This window comes from Pezoporus occidentalis, unplaced genomic scaffold (genome assembly GCF_034315485.1).
Source record: "Pezoporus occidentalis ecotype Australia unplaced genomic scaffold, CSIRO_AGI_Poc_V1 ctg58, whole genome shotgun sequence".
Classification (NCBI taxonomy): Eukaryota; Metazoa; Chordata; class Aves; order Psittaciformes; family Psittacidae; genus Pezoporus; species Pezoporus occidentalis.
Window position 1 is genome coordinate 1,698,995 of NW_026915921.1, and position 17,492 is coordinate 1,716,486.

General features: G+C 44.7%; 1 protein-coding gene across 3 annotated transcripts; it reads right to left on the reverse strand.

The window, feature by feature from the left end:
- Nucleotides 1-8,772: 8,772 nt before the first annotated feature.
- Nucleotides 8,773-16,733, reverse strand: TNIP2 (TNFAIP3 interacting protein 2). Of its 3 annotated transcripts, none has more exons than XM_062638719.1 (6): nucleotides 16,107-16,726; nucleotides 13,386-13,688; nucleotides 11,454-11,537; nucleotides 10,766-11,047; nucleotides 10,272-10,391; nucleotides 8,773-9,804 (listed from the first exon to the last, which is right to left on the reverse strand). In XM_062638719.1, exons 1-6 carry the CDS (start codon nucleotides 16,593-16,595, stop codon nucleotides 9,523-9,525), a joined length of 1,560 nt encoding a protein of 519 aa, XP_062494703.1. In that variant the 5' UTR covers nucleotides 16,596-16,726; the 3' UTR covers nucleotides 8,773-9,522. The 3 variants fall into 3 exon arrangements, with proteins under 3 accessions (XP_062494703.1, XP_062494705.1, XP_062494704.1); XM_062638721.1 differs by having other exon boundaries at nucleotides 16,506-16,714; XM_062638720.1 differs by lacking the exon at nucleotides 10,766-11,047 and having other exon boundaries at nucleotides 16,107-16,733.
- Between the last annotated feature and the right edge of the window lie 759 nt (nucleotides 16,734-17,492).

Here is a 17,492-nt window from a genome sequence, read left to right on the forward strand (position 1 = left end):
AGCAATTCAGATTCTGGCTTACAAAGCAACCAAAGTGGTGTTTGCTTGGTTTTGCACAAGTTCCTCAGTAGATGTAAGTCAACATCTCAGGCCACCTTCACGCAGCCTAGGAAAGTGCAGAGGTTGCAGGTCACATTCGTAATGCGCTCACAAGCTCATGGGAGAGTTTCCAGAACAACTGCTTAGTTTAGTCAACCCCACTGTTTCCTCACCTTTATGAGCAATGGAGCCACATCAGCATTGTAATACAGAGGAGGGAATACCACAGGTACTGACAATAAGTGTGAGCAACTTTTATGTTATTGCCCACTGTTTTGCACATGGTCTGGTATGATTCATCATATTCCCAAAATGGGAGCACTGTTACAAAGAGAGCGATTTGGAAATCTCATCTAATTGAGCCATGAAGAAATCAGACATAACAAAAGAATGGAAACAGCTGATGTACCCCACGCTAACCGTAAAACTAGCTACAAAACAATTCACGTCATGGGCTGTGAACTCAGGAAAGAAGAGATAACTCTGATCAGTATCCAGCCAGGAGAGGGTCTAATGTATGCATAGTGATACCAGCCATCAGGATTTTAACTTGCTGTGATTTAGTGGGCCTATTTATAAAACAGGTACCTGTACTCATCCTTCCAGGTTTTCAAGGCGCTCTCACGTTCTACCAGTCTGTTAGCTGAGTTTTGAAAACAAGCCTGTGCATTTGAATTGAGGAATTTCTAGTCTGCCAAAAATGCGGAAGATCTCTTTCCTTTCTCTTCACCTTCAACCCTGCCAGCAATGGACTCTGTTGGCTTGCTTATAAACACTTCAAGAAGTGTTTGTTTTGGAAGCCATGCCAGTGTGCTGTTTTTCTGAACATTCAGCACTGGTTCCTGTCTGTCTGGTGTTTCAGCTGAGGTTTTAGGTGTCTCCTCCATAGGCAGAGCATTGCCAGTAGGTTGAGGGAGGTGATCATTCCCCTCTCCTCAGCACTGGTGGGACACATCTGGAATAGTGAGTCTGGTTCTTTCCAGTACAAGAGACATGGATATAAAGGAGATAGTCCAGCAAAGAGCCACAAGGATGATTCAGGCCTTGGAGCATCTGTCAAACAAGGAGAGGTGACAGCTGGGGCTGGAGAAGAGAAGGCTCATGGGGACCTTCCCAATGTGTATAAATACCTGATGTAGGGCAGTACAGAAGATGGACCCAGACTTTTCTCAGTGGTGTCCAGTGACAGGATGAGAGGCAATGGGCACAACCGAAATGCATGAAATTCCATTTAAACATAAGCAAAAACTTCTCTATTGTGAGGTTGCTGAACCCAGGAGGAAGTTGCATAGAGAGCTTGTGGACTCTTCATCCTTGGAGATGGTCAAAGCCTGACTGGCCACAGCCCCAGGCAGCCTGCTGTAGCTGACCCTGCTTTGAGGAGGGGCAGGTTGGACTAGATGATCTTCAGACCTTCCTCTCCCCAAGCTGAACTATTCAGTTGTTTTCATAAAGTTGCCATTGATTATGAGAGTCATAAATTTTATTTAGTTAAATAATTCATGCCTAGACCTGCTGTCTTCATTCACAAGTTCCAGTATGTTTCTTCTTGTGTTTCCTTTAGGTCCTGGCTCCATGCCCATGTCCCTTTCTGTGACATTTAATTCCTGTCTTGCACGCATACAGAAATTTCCAGTATTGATTTAATGGATGCCTAAATGCTATTCCAGTGTTTATTTCCTTAAAATCTCTTCCTTCATGGTCAGTCTTGGCTTCCCAATCAGTAACCTTTTATAGCCTTTTGATGTGTTTATATTATCCGCTTTCATATTTGACCTTCCACTTGCAAAGATCTGGAGTGGAAATTCCAAATGCCAGACACACAAACACAAGTTGACATTTTCTGAACCTGGAGTCTACAGCTCTTGCTTCAAAGAGATTCCAGCCTTCCAAATGTGAAGGATCCTGCAGTGCTTACACTGGGGTCTGAGTTCATTACCTGCCTCAGCTGTCAGCCTCTTGTGTAGATCAGACTCATCTTGACTGCTGAGCAATTGCATCAGTAGTTGGAGTAATTGCACCAGTATAAACAACTGTAGCTACAGGTTGTACTGGTTTGGTGCACTGAAGAGCTGAAAGACTGCTTCAGGTTGTGTTGCTGCTACAAGTGGGGTTGGGGGTGCTGGAGACTTGCTCATTGTTGTATAGCTGGGATTTTTAGTTAATATACCTTTTGATGCATTGTTCACTTTTTTAATGCACTTAAAAGGTGCATGATTGTTTGTAATCATTTAAGTACATAACCCCCAAATGTGGACACAGCCTTAAACTACAGCAGTGCATCAGGTCTCAGAGTTAGCCTCTTTGACCTGGGCATGTCAAATTGATGACTACCTACAGGTGTGGGTTAATGCAACCTGCTAGCCCTTGCATAAAATAGCTGAGACAACTCAGGCAGAGGCAGTCACAGGTTTGTCCTATTGAAATGATGTCAAAGCAGTTGCACTGTTCACACAGAGTTCGCTCTGGTTTGTGTTAGCATCATCTCTAGAAGAACTGCAGGGATGACCCTGTATTGTGCAGGGTGTCACAAAGCTTAAGTGAGTCACAGCTGTCTTCCTCAAGCTGAAAGCTGCATGGAGGAGACTGGAGATTGACTTTTGAAGTCCACTCAAACATCAGCTACTTTAAGCCTTATAACAATATTAACATCAGCTTGTAGGCAAACTGCTCAAAGGTTCAGAAGAATCACTTAAGTACACAAGCCGAGCTTCTTACTTACAGATATTGGCGTCCTTTTCTGTAGATGCTGGGGACATTGTGTGGCCCTCTGGTTAAGGAAACAGATTAATTTTATGAAAATCTCTTACAAGTTATTATCTGTTCTCACTAGTTGTTTTTGCACTATTGCAGCAAAACAGATACTTGCAAGTATTTCTCTTTTATATATGTAGTGCAGGCACCTCTCATATATATAGCACAGGCATCCTTTTGGGGTTTGACTCAAAATCATTCAGTTACTCAAGATTCTAAAAGAGGTCCAACTATACATTTTGGTGACTGCAGGTGGTTTACAGCTGCTGGAAACACAAAGGCACAACCTGACTCCAGAGGAGAGTAGAAGGTGGCACTCTCCTGCCTTTCCAGGCTGCAAGAGTGGCTTTTATTGCCCAAGTATTTCTCAACCTTGTTACTGCCCAGTGTGTGTAACAACTTCATAGTAAAGCATGCAAGAGAGTACAGCATAGGGGAGAGTGTCCTCATGCTGTTTTGCAACACTGCACATTTGAGTTCTTCAGCTGTGCTAAGAGGAAGTTATTGAGTTTTGCTGCCATTTAAGGAAGGTTAAAGCTCCAGTAAACTTTCTCTGAGGCGTCACCTGGAAACCACAGAGGTACAAATTCATATTCAACACTGCCTGTTGAAGTTGCCACCAGGATGAAGGTTAGGACAAGGTGAGCGCAAACCCTGATTTGAGGAGCAAGGCAAGAACAGTGCAGTCTGCACTGCACAGGAGCTACACTTCTCAGCACACACTGTTCTAACCCCCCAGGGGTTATTGTCAGCAGTTGAAGGCTTGAATGTTTCATAGGAGGGGGCGCAATGCCGTGTGACCGGTGTGTGTAGGTGCAACAGAACCAAGCCTCAGAACAGTTCACAAAGTAAGTTGTTGCCCATTCTTTGGGTGACGGTGATGAGTTTGTGCTGATAGGGATCAACCACTAGTTTAGTGCTCAGATGAGGACTGGTTTTAATGGAGGGCAGAGAGGCCCCTTACCACAGCAGCCAAGATCAAAAGAAGATCCCTTTTCCTCTGGAGTTGTCTGGTTCCAATCTGCTAGCTGTTGCTGGGGTTGGCACAAGAGAAAGCTCCGTCCTTTGTCCTTGGGAAGGTGAGAATAGAACTCGCAGAAGGTGGAGCAGGTGCTTAATGCTGAGGTCGGAAGAGGAGCTGAGAACCACAAGATTAGATTTTCATCACTGAGGGCAAGTTCAGATGGTGGGAAGGAGAAGGATGCCCTTTTAGACTGCACTTAGCTGTGGTGAGCATGAGTCGCTTTACATCCCACCAGTCCCCCTTTCTCTTGATAACGTTGTTCCTCAGGTGTCTGTGGACCTTTGCATGCCTCCCTGGATGCTTGAGCTTCTCTGAGATGTGGTGGTCATGGCCAGCATGAGGGCTGGATCCTGTGTGGGTGTCTGAGCTCCTTTCTTGACTCCTTTCCCCCTCGAATGAGCTGGTATGGGGCCCAGATGGTAGGTGCAGGTGGCTGGTTCACACACACTACAGCTGGCCAGGTCCACTGAGACTGGCAGGGGCACAGCTGGAGGGGACAACAACTTGGCACCTTGTCCTCTGCACCAGCAAGGCACTGTTCCCTTGGTGCAGGCTCCTGCCTTAGCAAAGAAGGTCCAGAGAAGCCCAGACTGCAGTGGAGCAGGACATGAAGCTGTGAAACCCTCTGTCACTTTTGGCCATGCCACCTGGGGCTGTGCAGGGGAGGTTTGGGATGTGGCTGGAGGAGGTCTGGCTGCAGCGAGAACCAAGCAGCTCAGCAAGGCATGGGAGCGTGCTAGTGCTGGTCAAAGAACTGACAGGGCAGACAGCAGGCTTGCCTGGTAATGTGTGTGTCCCTCCTGTAAAAACCACCTGTGACATTTGTGTGTAACCAAGAAGGTGCCTATTGGCAGTTAAATAACCCAACAAACCAGCACGAATGCTTTTTTTTATGAAGCAGATTTGACAGGGAGATTGGGTGAGTGCTAATATTCTCCTTGAGAAATTAGAGCATGAAAGCCTTGGGCAAGGTGAGTCCATGACACCAAGGAAACAGATGTCAGCACCAGCAACCAGATCTGCCCTGCTCATGGGTGCTCAGCCCATCCATCATGCAGAAGGCTGTAGTGCTGGAGGGATGGCCCAGGGAAGGATGGTGAGGAACCAAGTGTAGTTAAGCCAAGTACACACTTCAAATGTGGGGTTTTTGTGCCTTCTAGAAATAAGCAGTCTCATAACCCACCATCTGGTTCAGTGTTATCCACAGCAGAGCACCATGTGCTATGAAAGGAAGGCTATCAGCCATTATCAACACCATACATTCAGTACATGCTGTGAAGCGTAGAGGAGGAAAAAGTGGATGTACTAAAGAGAAAGGGTAAGATTGCACTGGGCAGCAGTGGGAATGGAGACACGCAAGTGCTGTGCTGCTTGGGGTGGTTGGTGCCTTTCAGCAACCCCTGTGTAAGCAGTTACTGCAGCACCTTGTGCATCCCCACCAGACCTTGCAGGAGCTCTGTCCCCCAGCTAGGACAGTCTGCAGCAGGGGATACTTCAGTGTGGCTGCTGGGCTGGTGCTCGGCCCTTAGCCAGTGAATTGAGGCATCAGATGAGCAGGCAGGAGGGCTTATCTGATACCCTGACCCTCTGCTGAGATCCTGCTGAGTTGACTGAGTGCCTTGTAAGTGCTTCTTATGCTTTAGGTTTTTAGCTGATGCTCCCCTCCTCCCTGCAGCTGACAGCTACTGGAGCACAGTACTAGGAAATACTAGTAAAGCATACTTTGAATTCACATAGATTTTGTAGAAAAAGAGTTCCCTTTTTTAGAATGAGAACACTGTCGTTGTGAGTACAACCGTGTGGCATCTTGTTTGGAATTTCCCTTGCTTTCTATATATACCCATGCAGCAAAGCCACAGGAAATGGAAGTTTTAAAAAAATACCATAGAGCATAGGTATCTGCTCCTTGAACAAGTTTTATTCTTGTAGTCAGTTTTATTATTAGTGAGCTGTTAACCTTGCGGTGTCATTTAAGGCTGCTTCTTGAAAGATGTGATGTCCTAAATCACCGGAGGAAGAAGCAGGCATGGCCTGAAAGGTTGCAGAAGACCTGAGAAGCTTTTTTGGCCTTATGCTGCCCATGCTACAGAAGACAGCATTATTGTTGATCTTCTCTCTTGGGGCTTTTTGGGGTAGGGACCAACTTCTGAGGCTTCTCCCAGTTGTATTTTCTGAGATGCAGCGAGTCAGTCTTGCCTACAGCTGCTGCTGTGATAGTGTGCTAAGGGCCTACATTCTAATTAAGTCCAGGAATAATGAGAACCAGCAGTTAGAGGACAGATGGTCTGAACTCCTCGTTGGTGATGAGACAGCTGCTTAGGAGCTCTGAGCTTGTCCAGGGTCTGAACTCGGGCTGGTTTGGAGAGCAAACTTGAAGGATGCTCACTTAGTGAGGGAGGTATTTCAGAAGGGATGGACTAATCATGAAGGTAACTGGACAAATACATCTTGGCAGCTGTTAATACGCAAAGACACATTCCTGCAAGACCCAGAAGAGACAGTTACCTTGCTTCTACCTCCCAGCCTCCTTGGACCTACAGTGGTACCTCTGTCTGTCTTCTAGTATTGGCATGCCTCTCCAGAACATCAGCAACTAGAGATTTACTGAAGCCCAAGCAGGGGTTTACTTTGCCTGATAATGGGGTTCATTTATCTTGGATGCCTTTTGTCGCCAATACAGCAAATAAGGAACTGAGTGCCATACAGTCACATCACTTTTCTGTACGGTTTCAGGAGCCTCTTGTGTGAGCCCTTGTTGCTGCAGTTCTCCAGGTGATGTGTGTTTCAGTGAACTAGCGTTGTACAAATGGATAATGAAAGTTCATAAAGTTTATGCTATTGAAGTTCCTTTCATTTTATGCAGTTACTTTCTTATTTGCATGTTTTTATTGCTTTTAGGAAAGAAGATGGGTTGCTGTTTCCATTTAACCAAACAACACATGCACTACTTGGATGGCCATTCAAGTGGCAAAGAAGACCAGTGGGAGGCCAGAAGGAGCTTTCCTTAATCTAAAGGGTTCAAAAAATGGTGGGAACTTGTGGCTGCTCTCACTTCAGTAATGGGGCAGTGGAGCTGACAGGTTTTATGCATTCTGCTCTGCAAGCTGTGGATTGTGAATGTAGGTGGTTATGCTTGCTTGGGGGATGCCCTGATGTGTGTGCTTTGCGTGGTGAGGAGAGGGCAAGTAAAGATTTTCTAGTGTTTACCCAAGAGATCTACCAGTGACTTCAGTGTAAAAGTCAAAGCACTGGGTAATAGACAAGTTTTCATAGGAAGATAGGTTATGCCCTACAATCTTAAACAAAAATTTGCCTGTAAGACACCCGTAGTTCTTCGCAGTGTGTGTAACTGGGTTCTTGGGTAAGCCAAAACAAGAAAAAAACTAAGTAAGGCTTTTTAGCAGCCCCCAAAAAACTCAGTAGGAAATGGTAAAGTAAAATAGCTCTGAAACAAGGCATTTTTATACTGAAACAAGCAGGTCTGTCCTAGATTTTTGCCACAGGCATCCAAATTTCAGTCATCACTTACTGCACAGCTTTAGGTAGCAGCTGGAATCTGTGCTTGATCTAGAACTTCATGTATTTGGTCCAGTGTGGTCCACACTGCAGGTACATCTTGCTGCCCATCACTGGAGCGCCCTCCTTTCTCATAATTCATGCCAGTCTCTCTCTGCTTTGACTTGGGACTAATTCATGGGTCTTAAATCTACAAGGATAGGTACAATTTATTTGTGTACTGCAGACTGCAGATTCTCACATCTAATTCTTGCATCTAATAGTTGTAGGTCAGTCTGTCCGACTATAACCCACCGGGGCTAACATAAGTAGAAAATAATAGCAGACTTGAGCTTCTGACGTACATTAAAGTAGCGATCATCTCAGTGCAATAAAAAAAAGGTGCTGCCAGAACCTAACTTACTGTATTACTGCATTTCTAACTGTCTTGTAATGTCAATTACTGGGAAAAAAAGTCTGTCTTGTGCTGTATCAGTCACTGTCAGTGTAGTATTGATGTACACTGAAGCTGTAAACAAGGCTTGTCTAATGAGAACAGCCAGGAAAAGTCAGATTAGTTTATGCCACAGGAAGTTTAATCATCTGTTTCTCAGCCTGATTTCTGTGGGCTGCATCTGATCTCTGAGGCCTTAAAAGGCAATGTCTAAAATGGTCACTAAAAAAAAAGAAAAACATCTCTGCCTGTTTGTGCATGTTGTGTTGGGAAAACCAAGCTAGTAATCAATCACAGGTTTGCAATCAGTTCAAGATTAGATTGGCAAGAACTATTGCACCTGCATACAATGGCCTGGGCATCTTTTTTGGTAGTATCCCACCTAAGGCAACATTGGCATCAACCATTATCTTCCTTTAAGGCTGTAACAGCATTCTGAAAAGGAAGTATCAAGGAAAATGGCCACAATCTTCCTGAAGTGTAGTAAGTACTTGGAAGGAAGCAGGGCAGGAGTGTCATTACACAAAGCAGTTTTATTTAATTATGAAAGGTTATGGTTGCACTCAGCCTCTACTTTCTTTACTCTGTATCCCATCTTTAACTCTGGAGCTGACACAGTGAGAAATATCTGAAGCCAAGGCTGAAAAACCCTGTGGCCCTGTTATATCTGTACACTTTAGCTTCTGATACTTCTCAAAACAGGCCCCTGCTACTCACTGAAGTTATCACCATTGCAGGGAGGATAAGAAGAAATATAAGCTAGCACTGGCACAGTCACAGATGTGTGGCAGGGTAGGGCGTTAAACATGTTCTTGTGCATCTTAAAGGTCATTCTTCCTTGCATAAATGAGGAGTGGTTTGTCAACATATTTGAAAATAGTCTGAGACTGAGGTAACGAAACAACTTGTATCTGAAACCATGACATTTAGTTAGCCCTTAGTGCAGTTCAAGGGACAGTTTCACCTTTAAATACTTACACTGAAAGATTTTTGACCACTTTACTAATGTAGTAAAGCAACTGCACAATCACTTTTATTATAAAAATAATCCTTGGGTAAAATAGGAATACAGTCAATAGTTACACAAATACACATTTACAAATGTGTAAACAGGTAGTTAAGGCACAGAAAAAATAAATATCCCTCTACACTCTTTCTGTGCAAAAAAGACAGGCTGGTCTTAGTCAATAACCAGCCCTTTTATGGTTTCTTCACTTCTCCTGAGTTCAGCTGAAGACGAGGATTTTCCCATGTGATGTCTGAAAGTTCAGCCTCAATAGACAATACTTTCACTTTTAATCCAGATACAGCACAAGATTTTTACTGTCTTCTGCCAAAGAACTCCTCCCCTGTTCTTCAGCTTACATTTTTGGAAGGGGAGGAAAATCTCAAGTTCAGTCATTTGTTTTTCCCAAGCCTTCCAAGTGCTGTAAAGAGTTAGATTCAAACACAACTCAAGCTGCGCTCTGAAGCTAACTACCACTGTATGTTTCAGTTTAATCTGTAGCAGGATTTGCATTAAGCTTGCATTCCTTGTAGTTGTCAAAAATAGTTCTTCATAAAAACACTTTGCTTTATCTTGAAGCCTTTCATACAGTCCAAGAGAAGGTGAAATCAAGTCAGAGGTAGATACTGCTCATCCTCCTGTTTCCTAAGAGCTGAATCACTCTGGCTTAGGACTGAAGGAGATATGTCCAGAGCAAGGTTTTGCTGTCTATAGAGTAGTGATCGACTTAACACGCCTCACACCGCGTGGTCACTGGCAACATTCAGCAACATGCTTCAGGAATTCATCACTGAGTTCGTCACTGAAAAACCTCATACAATGAGGGCATCTAAGTTCACCCTGTGCCCTGCCCTCGAGTTCTGAGTCTCCACTGTCCGCAGGAGGAGAAGCTTGTTCAGACTGTGAAGATGTCCTTCTCGTGCCTGTTTGGCCTGGGCTGTTGCCTCGTAGATGTTCAACATTCGTCTGCACGTACATATGGTTTTGGTTACCTATGTGAACTCTGAAACGACTGTTTGTGTCTCTTGAGTCCTAGAAAGAGAAAACAACAGCCCTTGAAAAAGATACACTAAAAAGATATTCTTCAATAGATTATTTTATCAGTTTTACCTGAACACTGCTCATGGTTCTGTAATTAAATATGCATCCATTTTTGTAATTTCATTAATAAAGTTGTAAAGATGACTTGTAGGAAACACAGAATAGAGCTACTATGCCACTGTTATAAGAGTCATAGCCATCCTTCTCTTCCTTCCAAGAAATCAGCTTTGATATGTTGATCCAAAATAGAAGGAAAATGGACTGGGAAGGGGTATTATGTGTGTATTGGGAAGCATCTCCACTAAAACTGACTGGTATAATGTAAGTTTTTGATAGCTGCACTGAGATGAAATGGGTTTAGAAGTACTGAATTATTTTTAAGTATACTTAAAAATATATTTTAGTCCTGAATCCTGTTGATGTGCTTTAATTGAAAAAGTAGCATGTTGCTTCCTTACCTGTCTTCTTGCTAGCTGGTGTTGCAGGCATGCAATTTCTGCCTGAAGCTCTTGTATTTTGGTCTGTGCTCGTTCTCTGTCTGATCTCTCAGATGTGAAATCATCTTTATAAACTAGGACCTGGAAAACAGAATTCTTGTGTTAATATTTAGGAATTAGAATGCTGGCAGGTTAGATCAAAACACTGAGGTTGCGACTCCTTTGTTTGTAAACACTTACTCCCATAATCTCAATATCTTCTCTATCATATCTATACTTCAAAAGTATTTATATTTCTTCTTCAGATCTTCCATATTTTGTATTAAAGCCAGCAGAACTGCATGCAGATCTGCAAGTAGTGTGTTTTCTTTAAATCTGTTAAGTATCTCTATAGCCAAATGTGGCAAGCCAAGTGGCAAACATCAAAGGAAATAATTTCATTTTCCCCCCTTAGACTTCAGTGGTCTGGAGAGAAACTAAGAATTCCTGCCTCTAGGAAAAAGAAACTTAATGACCTGTTGCTCCAGCATTTGTATGCGCTCATTATCTCCTTCACTAGATTTCTTCACATCTTCTAATTCTCTCTTTGTTTTTATGCATTCATTCATTTTTTCTTCCAGAAGCTTGTTTAACCGGAGTATCTCCTTGCGCATCAGGTCAGAATTCATTGGTGCTGAAGCTAGGCTGCGCTGCTGCTCCAGTTGTGTCTTCATCTCTTTTAGCTGCAAATGGAGTCGCTTCACATACTCATCCCTACTCGCATCATATTTCTGCCATTTGGCATTTAAGTCTTCCACCTGAAATATTACCCAAGAGAGTCATGAAGAACATGAAGACACAAACATGAAGACAAACTTACAAGCTTTCACAGAGTGCTTATGTGTGCAGGACCAAAATTCTTTAGAAGGTGGAGGTGGCCCTGGCCTAGTGCTGTTCTCCTGGGGTGGAATGCTGATGCATGGAAGGAACAAGAAAATTTTCTTCTGCAGTGTATTTTTAACAACAAAACCCCCAGTATCTTAAAAAATAATGTAATCAGTCGTTCTCAGCTAAGGAACAAAGACTGTTTGCCATGTTGAAAAGAAGTTTGGACTTGCATTAAACTGCCATTTAATTAGATTACCAGGCTTTACCTATTCCAAATGTACTGTAATTCAAAATACTTTATCAAATCTTAATCTTGTACAAAATGAAAGTACTCACGTGAGCTACTTTTTGTTTTAACATCCTGTTTTCATCTTGTAGGCTGCAGATAAGAGCTTGAAGTGAAGTTTCATTGCCTAACAGCTGTAATTTTTTAGAAAAAGGAAGTGTTACTTTAACATAAAAATCTCAAATGCTACTTAGCTATGCTGTTAATCTTTTCTAAGTTCCTCTAAAGTGTTTGCTATCAGTGAAACAAACACATCTAGGTCTATCTCTTTATAGTATATTTCTAAATACTAATAGTATAGCCTACAACTTTTATTATTAATAAAGCAAAAAGGTATTCAGATTTTTGCCACCTTGGTCTTGCTTTTTAAAGTAGATCTCTGCTGTGTCATAAAAACGTATCTGCCTTACCAAATTCTGAGCCTACTGAAGGTTACAAGAAAAATACCCCACATTTTACATGCATGAGGGTCTGATGATGACAACATTTTTCACAAACTCCTTGGAAACTACTTGTTTGGAGTGGAGGAACGCATGACAAAGACACAGATGTGCCTTCATCTTGCTTTGTTGTTACTGTCAATTTTGGCCACTACTAGGAAGAAATTACTGAGGGGAAAAAAAAAAACAACAACCCTGCTTGCTAAATAATTAACTAAAATGATACCTTTTTTTTACAGTTGTGACATCTGCTTAAAAAAGCCCCGATGTACATGAGTAATATAGAACACTTTTGTACAAAATTCCCTAGAATCAGCTAGTAATTGCATCTGAAATTTCTCTTCTTCAACAGGGAAGTCCCCACTGTATAAGGTTAGCTACTTATTACACGTATCGAAGTCAATCAGGTTTCCTGTCTATCAATTACACGTAAAATACGATAATACTAAATGCTTCGAGTCTCTTTTTTCTTAGATCTAGTCAATCTCTAACGATTTCTTACAGGTAAGTGATGTGAATAAGTCTTCTGTGGAAATGCTCCTGGGTTATTTTATGATGCATAAGTGCACGCATATGGAGTTTATCATAAAAGCATAGATGTGAAACATGGCATTACTGCTACAAAGCCGTAAGAACATGAGACAATTACTCTTTCTTGTGAGAACTAGCTGTAGCATCCTACTCAGTACTCTAAACTGTTACTGGAGGCAGCACCTCTAATGTTATTTCCTTATGGTATTATGAATTACCTAATGACTCCAAACCATTATGTCTTCTGGAACAACAGACCAGGATCTACCTCTACCCTACATTGGAAAGCTTCAGCTAAGGTGAAGATGCAGCAAAAACACACAGCCATTAAGTACACCGAAATCCAGGTGTTTCTTTGTGCCCCTCAGTAGCATTTCTGCCACCTTCCTATCTAAACCCCCCTGCTGGAGAGAAACATTACCCTGTACTGGGAGGCTGGGGGGAAACCCCAGAGCAAAGAAACAAAGGTAAGACACCTTGACTTCTTCCCTAACCAGCTTTCTGTAAGTCTGTACTATGTGTACAAAGCCAAATCATGACCTGAGCATCTGCTAGAGTGTTCTTAATATCAATACTACTTTAAAATATCTCTGTTTTGTGGTTATTTAGATGCTAAAACAAAAATGAGGAGATACCACCTTCTTAAGTGCAGCACCATCTAGTGATGCACAGAAGCATGCTGTGGTATAAAGAAGACCCTGTCTCCTGTTTATACAGGGAAGAATTGTAATCATGGAATTGCTGAGGTTGGAAGGGACCTCTCAGGATTCTCTTCTCTCAAAATAAAGCCTCTGGTGGTGAGACGGCCAAAATGCAAGGCACTGACAACTGCTTCCATCCTAAATAGTTGGTACTCAGAATTATTTACATCTTGCCATGATAGCCTTTTCACCCTACATGAAATTATATAAGGGGATATTTCTCACCATTCCCCAATTACAACTATCACATTGTAATTAACACCTTGGGAGGTAGTAAGACTTTAAAGAAATACAGTAGCAGTAAAAATACCTGGTTAGGTCTTTCACTGGGTATCTGGTCATCTGAACTCCCCTTTTTTCTTTGCTTCTCTTCTAGACATTTTGCCAGATGTTGACACATTTCAGCTGTGGAAGCTAATTTACGTTGAAGTTGATGCATTTCATCAGTGAGTGAACGGCATAAAACATCACTGGTGGCCTGAGCCTTCTCTCTCTCTGCCAAGCTCTTCTGAAGTCGCAAGATTTCTCTCTCCTTTTCATATGGAGGCTGGTTTATCATCTGCTGTATCTCTCCATTTTTCTCCTCTAGTTGCTTGTTCAACTTCTGTACTTCCTAAACATAAAGGGAAGTTACTGAAAAGTAAGGTGAACTAAAAAGCCAAAATATGTCTAAGACTGAATTCCATATTGCCATAACTCCATATCACTCACTGCAAAGTACTTAAAAAGTAAAGTCCAACTCATTTATAATCACTTGACCTTGGAACTGACAGATCAATCAAAATCAGGAACTGCTCAGACAGCTATACAAGCAGTTCCTAGCCAGTAGAATGCAGCAAAAATTCAGGATGATTTTATGGTAAGATAAGCAGCAGCAACAACAAAGTAACAACAGAACTTACAAGAAACAAAGTAGTTTAAAAGGAATAACTATGGAGCCTGAGAAATGCTTACTGGTCCTGCTTTCTAAATTACCAGATAGTAGAGATTTGCTTTAGGAAAAAGGGGAGCTGGAAAGTCATCTTATCAAAACCAGCGAGGTGTATTCATTGCCTGGAACTTTGTCAGAAGACAAAGCAGAGTGAGCATACAGAGCAAGTTTCCCATCTGGGAAAGGATGAGTGCTAAGGACAAGCAAACAGTAAATGAAATCCCAGTGCGAGCAGTGACTCTGTTTTGGCCATAGCTGACTGTCCAAGGCACATGTCCAAGGAGCTTCAACATGCTCTTAGGGAACAACTGTGTATCTTGTTGCTGCATGTTCTTACTGATTTGGACGCTTTGTGGGATCATCCACACTGCATTAAGTTATATATCCGCAGGTGTTTTGAGAAGGAAGAGGTTTGCTTGCCAACTGGGTTAACCCAGGTGATTCCATGCATCCAAAGTACACCAGTCCCAGGTCTGATATCCTCAAAAGTAGCAGGTGCTGGTAACAGAAACCTGCAGCACTGCTCCTCCAGAATCAACGATGCCCTGGATGCCATCGCAGACCATGAGGCAGGTACAAGCTTGATTCTACCCTTCCAGTTCTTCAGGAGTGCTAATGGAGCTGTAACCAATCAGGAGCACTCTTCTTTCCCAGCATGCAGGCCTCTGACTTCCACAAAATAGCCGCTGTTGTTATTTTTACTGACAGTGATTTATTTCAGTGTTTCTAATTGGGCATAAAATGTTTTTTTCTAAAAAAGAATAAAATTAATATTTAACTTAAAGAGACAGCACTTGCTCTTATTGCTGATGTGCAAGTTCTTTAGCATCATGCTAAATGCTAAATTTTCCCTTTGCCATAAAAGACATTCTGACTTCAAAATATAGTCAGATCCCACAGGTTTGTCATCTATCTGCAAAGTGTCAGGAAGATCATCTCTTACTACAAATTTCCACACATGAACTTACTTAAATGTATTTTAGGTGTCATATATGGAAATTGTTTTGTATAAGCATTAGGTCAGGAGATTTCTTATGACAAAAATACTTGTTTCAATTTTAAGCATTGCTTGTCAGTTTGGAAATTATGCACCTTCATATAGGAAGAAATGCTTTACAATTCTTTAAGCATTTCAGGTTGAACATGGGAAAGTCTCAATGACAGTAACAAAACCAGCACTTGTGGAAGATGGAAGGGAATGCAATGTTGAGACTTTATCTTGTCATAAAAGATACCAATTTTTCCCTCATTTATCTCCTCACAATCCAGACTTGCCAAGTACTTCTCCAAGTAGAAAAGTGCTGCTTTAACGTCAGTACAAAAATCCATTTTTAAGTGCACTTAAAAATCACAAGAAAACAACACTGTAATAGAAAAAGTGGTGGCATCAGCTGTTTATCTTACAGAACAAAACTGTTGCGTCTGATAAAGAGGAGAATCTTCAGTAAGTAATATGTAACTTTGAAATTAGGGGGTTTTGCTGTATTTCCATCTACTTGTGAGAATAATTGCATGAAGATGTATAATACCACTCTAAGTTTTTGGGTTCGGATGTTATAGTTTATCTTCTTGAACTTAATGCAGTGGACACTACTGTTGGATACAGATGGCTGAGCTGCTTTTCAGTCTGACTCTGGGCACACAGCAAAAACTTGTCAGACCAAGGTCTGTCAAACTGCATTGCAGTGGGCAGAACATTCACTCTCCTGCCCTGGCACACTCAAACCAAGCGGGGAAATTCCGACTGGACACCACAGGAAAGTTCTCACAATAACAATCAGCCGCTGGAATAATCTCCCCAGGGAAGTGGTGGATTCCCCAACGTTGGACACTTTCCAGATTCGGCTGGTCAGGGTGTTGGGACATCTAGTCTAGCCTGGAAAGGTTGGACCAGATGATCCCGGAGTTCCCTTCTGGCTGGCATTACATGATTCTATGATTGATTCTAAGTTGTCGGCACCCTGGTCTGTTTCCATGAACGCGAGTCTGCATGCGAAAGGCCCACATCCTCCGTTCAAGACAACCACTGCAGGACACACTAAGCCTAAATTACTCATTTTTGTCTAGAGAGGAGCGCTCAAACGCATCTCCGCCGTTTACCTGGCTCAAGGCTTCCACCCTCTGCGCCGAGAGCCGCTCGCTGTCCTGGAGCTGCTCCCGGGCCTGCCCCAGCTGCTCCAGCAGGCTCTCCACCAGCGACAGCGCCGGCTCCGCGCCCGCAGGCCCCGCCTCGCCGCCCGCCGCCGGCTGCGGCTGCTGCTGCTGCTGCTGCTGCCGGGCCAGGCTGCTCCGCAGGTCCTGGATCGTGGCCTCCTTGGCAGCCAGCTGCAGCTGGAGGTGCTTCAGCTGCTGAGCGGACTCGTGGTACAAGGTGCAGAGCGCGTTGTACCGAGGCACTTTATTCTTCAAGCTCTTGTTCTCCCGGTGCAGCTTCTCCAGCGTCTCCTCCACCTGCTTGAAGCGGGCCGCCAAGGGGTCCGTGCTGCTGCCCTCGCTTACCGAGCACATGGCCGGGGAGGGTGAGCCGCGCTCCCGCTGCTGCCCCTTCTCTCCCTTCTGCAAGGCGAGCAGTAATCCGGCCAGGTGCATATAAACCCGGAGAGGAGCCAGGCAGCGCTGGGGTGGCTGCCTCTGGTGTCGCTGCTGCTTCGCCCTTCCGCCTTCCCGCCGGGGGAGGAGGATGGCCGCCCTCCTTTAAGGGCTCGCAGGACCCGCCTGCCGCTCTTCCCCACCGCTTTCCTGCGGCGCGGGCCGGGCCGCGCTCCGCCCCTGCGGACGGGGAACCCCGCGGTGGGGGAGCAGTCCCGGGGGCAAGGCAGGCCGGGGAACCCCAGGGAGGGGAAAGGGGAGAGGAGGGCGAGGGGGGGCTGAGCCAGGAGAAGGCCGAAAGCTGGTGCGAGCGGGCGGGACGAGGGGAAGGCGGCTGAGCGGAATGAGCGGGGAGGTGCTGAGGAGGGGCCGCTGAGGGGGCTCCGGGCGGAAAGAGGGGGAGCGGCAGCCGCTCGGGGAGGAGGGGGCTGTGGCGACTGCAGGAGGCCGCGGAGGAGGAGAGGGGGGCCCGGCGCAGCGGGGTCCCTCCAGCGGCTGCGGGACGCGGTTCCCCCCGCGTTGCGAAAGCCCCGCTCGCAGCGCCGCGTCCCAGCAGGAGCCGCTGCCGGAACTTCCCGGCCCGGAACGGGACTTTCCCCCCCGGCGGCGACCCCCGAGGCCGGGCCGAGCCGCCCGCCGCTGGCCGCGTCCCATAGAGGGGCTCGGGCCGGTGTGTGAGTGCTCTGCCCGCCGCCCTGACACCGACCTTACCCTGAGCCGGGCCCCGCGGGGCGGGCGGCGGCAGCAGCGGCAGCAGCAGGGCCCGGCTCTGGCTCTGCCGGCTCCAACAGTGAAGAAGCGTCCAGGACGTGTGGTGTGTTGGTCTGCCTCGGTGCAGCGGGAAGGCTTTGAACCCGGGCAGAGCAGCACATCTCCTCTCCAAGGCTGCTTGTTTCT

Bases quoted from the DNA above. Each gene is read 5' to 3' on its own strand.
- TNIP2 (XM_062638719.1), bottom strand. From the start codon at position 16,595: ATGCACCTGGCCGGATTACTGCTCGCCTTGCAGAAGGGAGAGAAGGGG. The intron at 13,689-16,106 runs GTAAACGGCGGA...CTTTATGTTTAG, and splicing joins GGGTGGAAGCCTTGAGCCAG to GAAGTACAGAAGTTGAACAA. The intron at 10,392-10,765 runs GTCATTAAGTTT...TCTGTTTTCCAG, and splicing joins TACAAATGCTGGAGCAACAG to GTCCTAGTTTATAAAGATGA.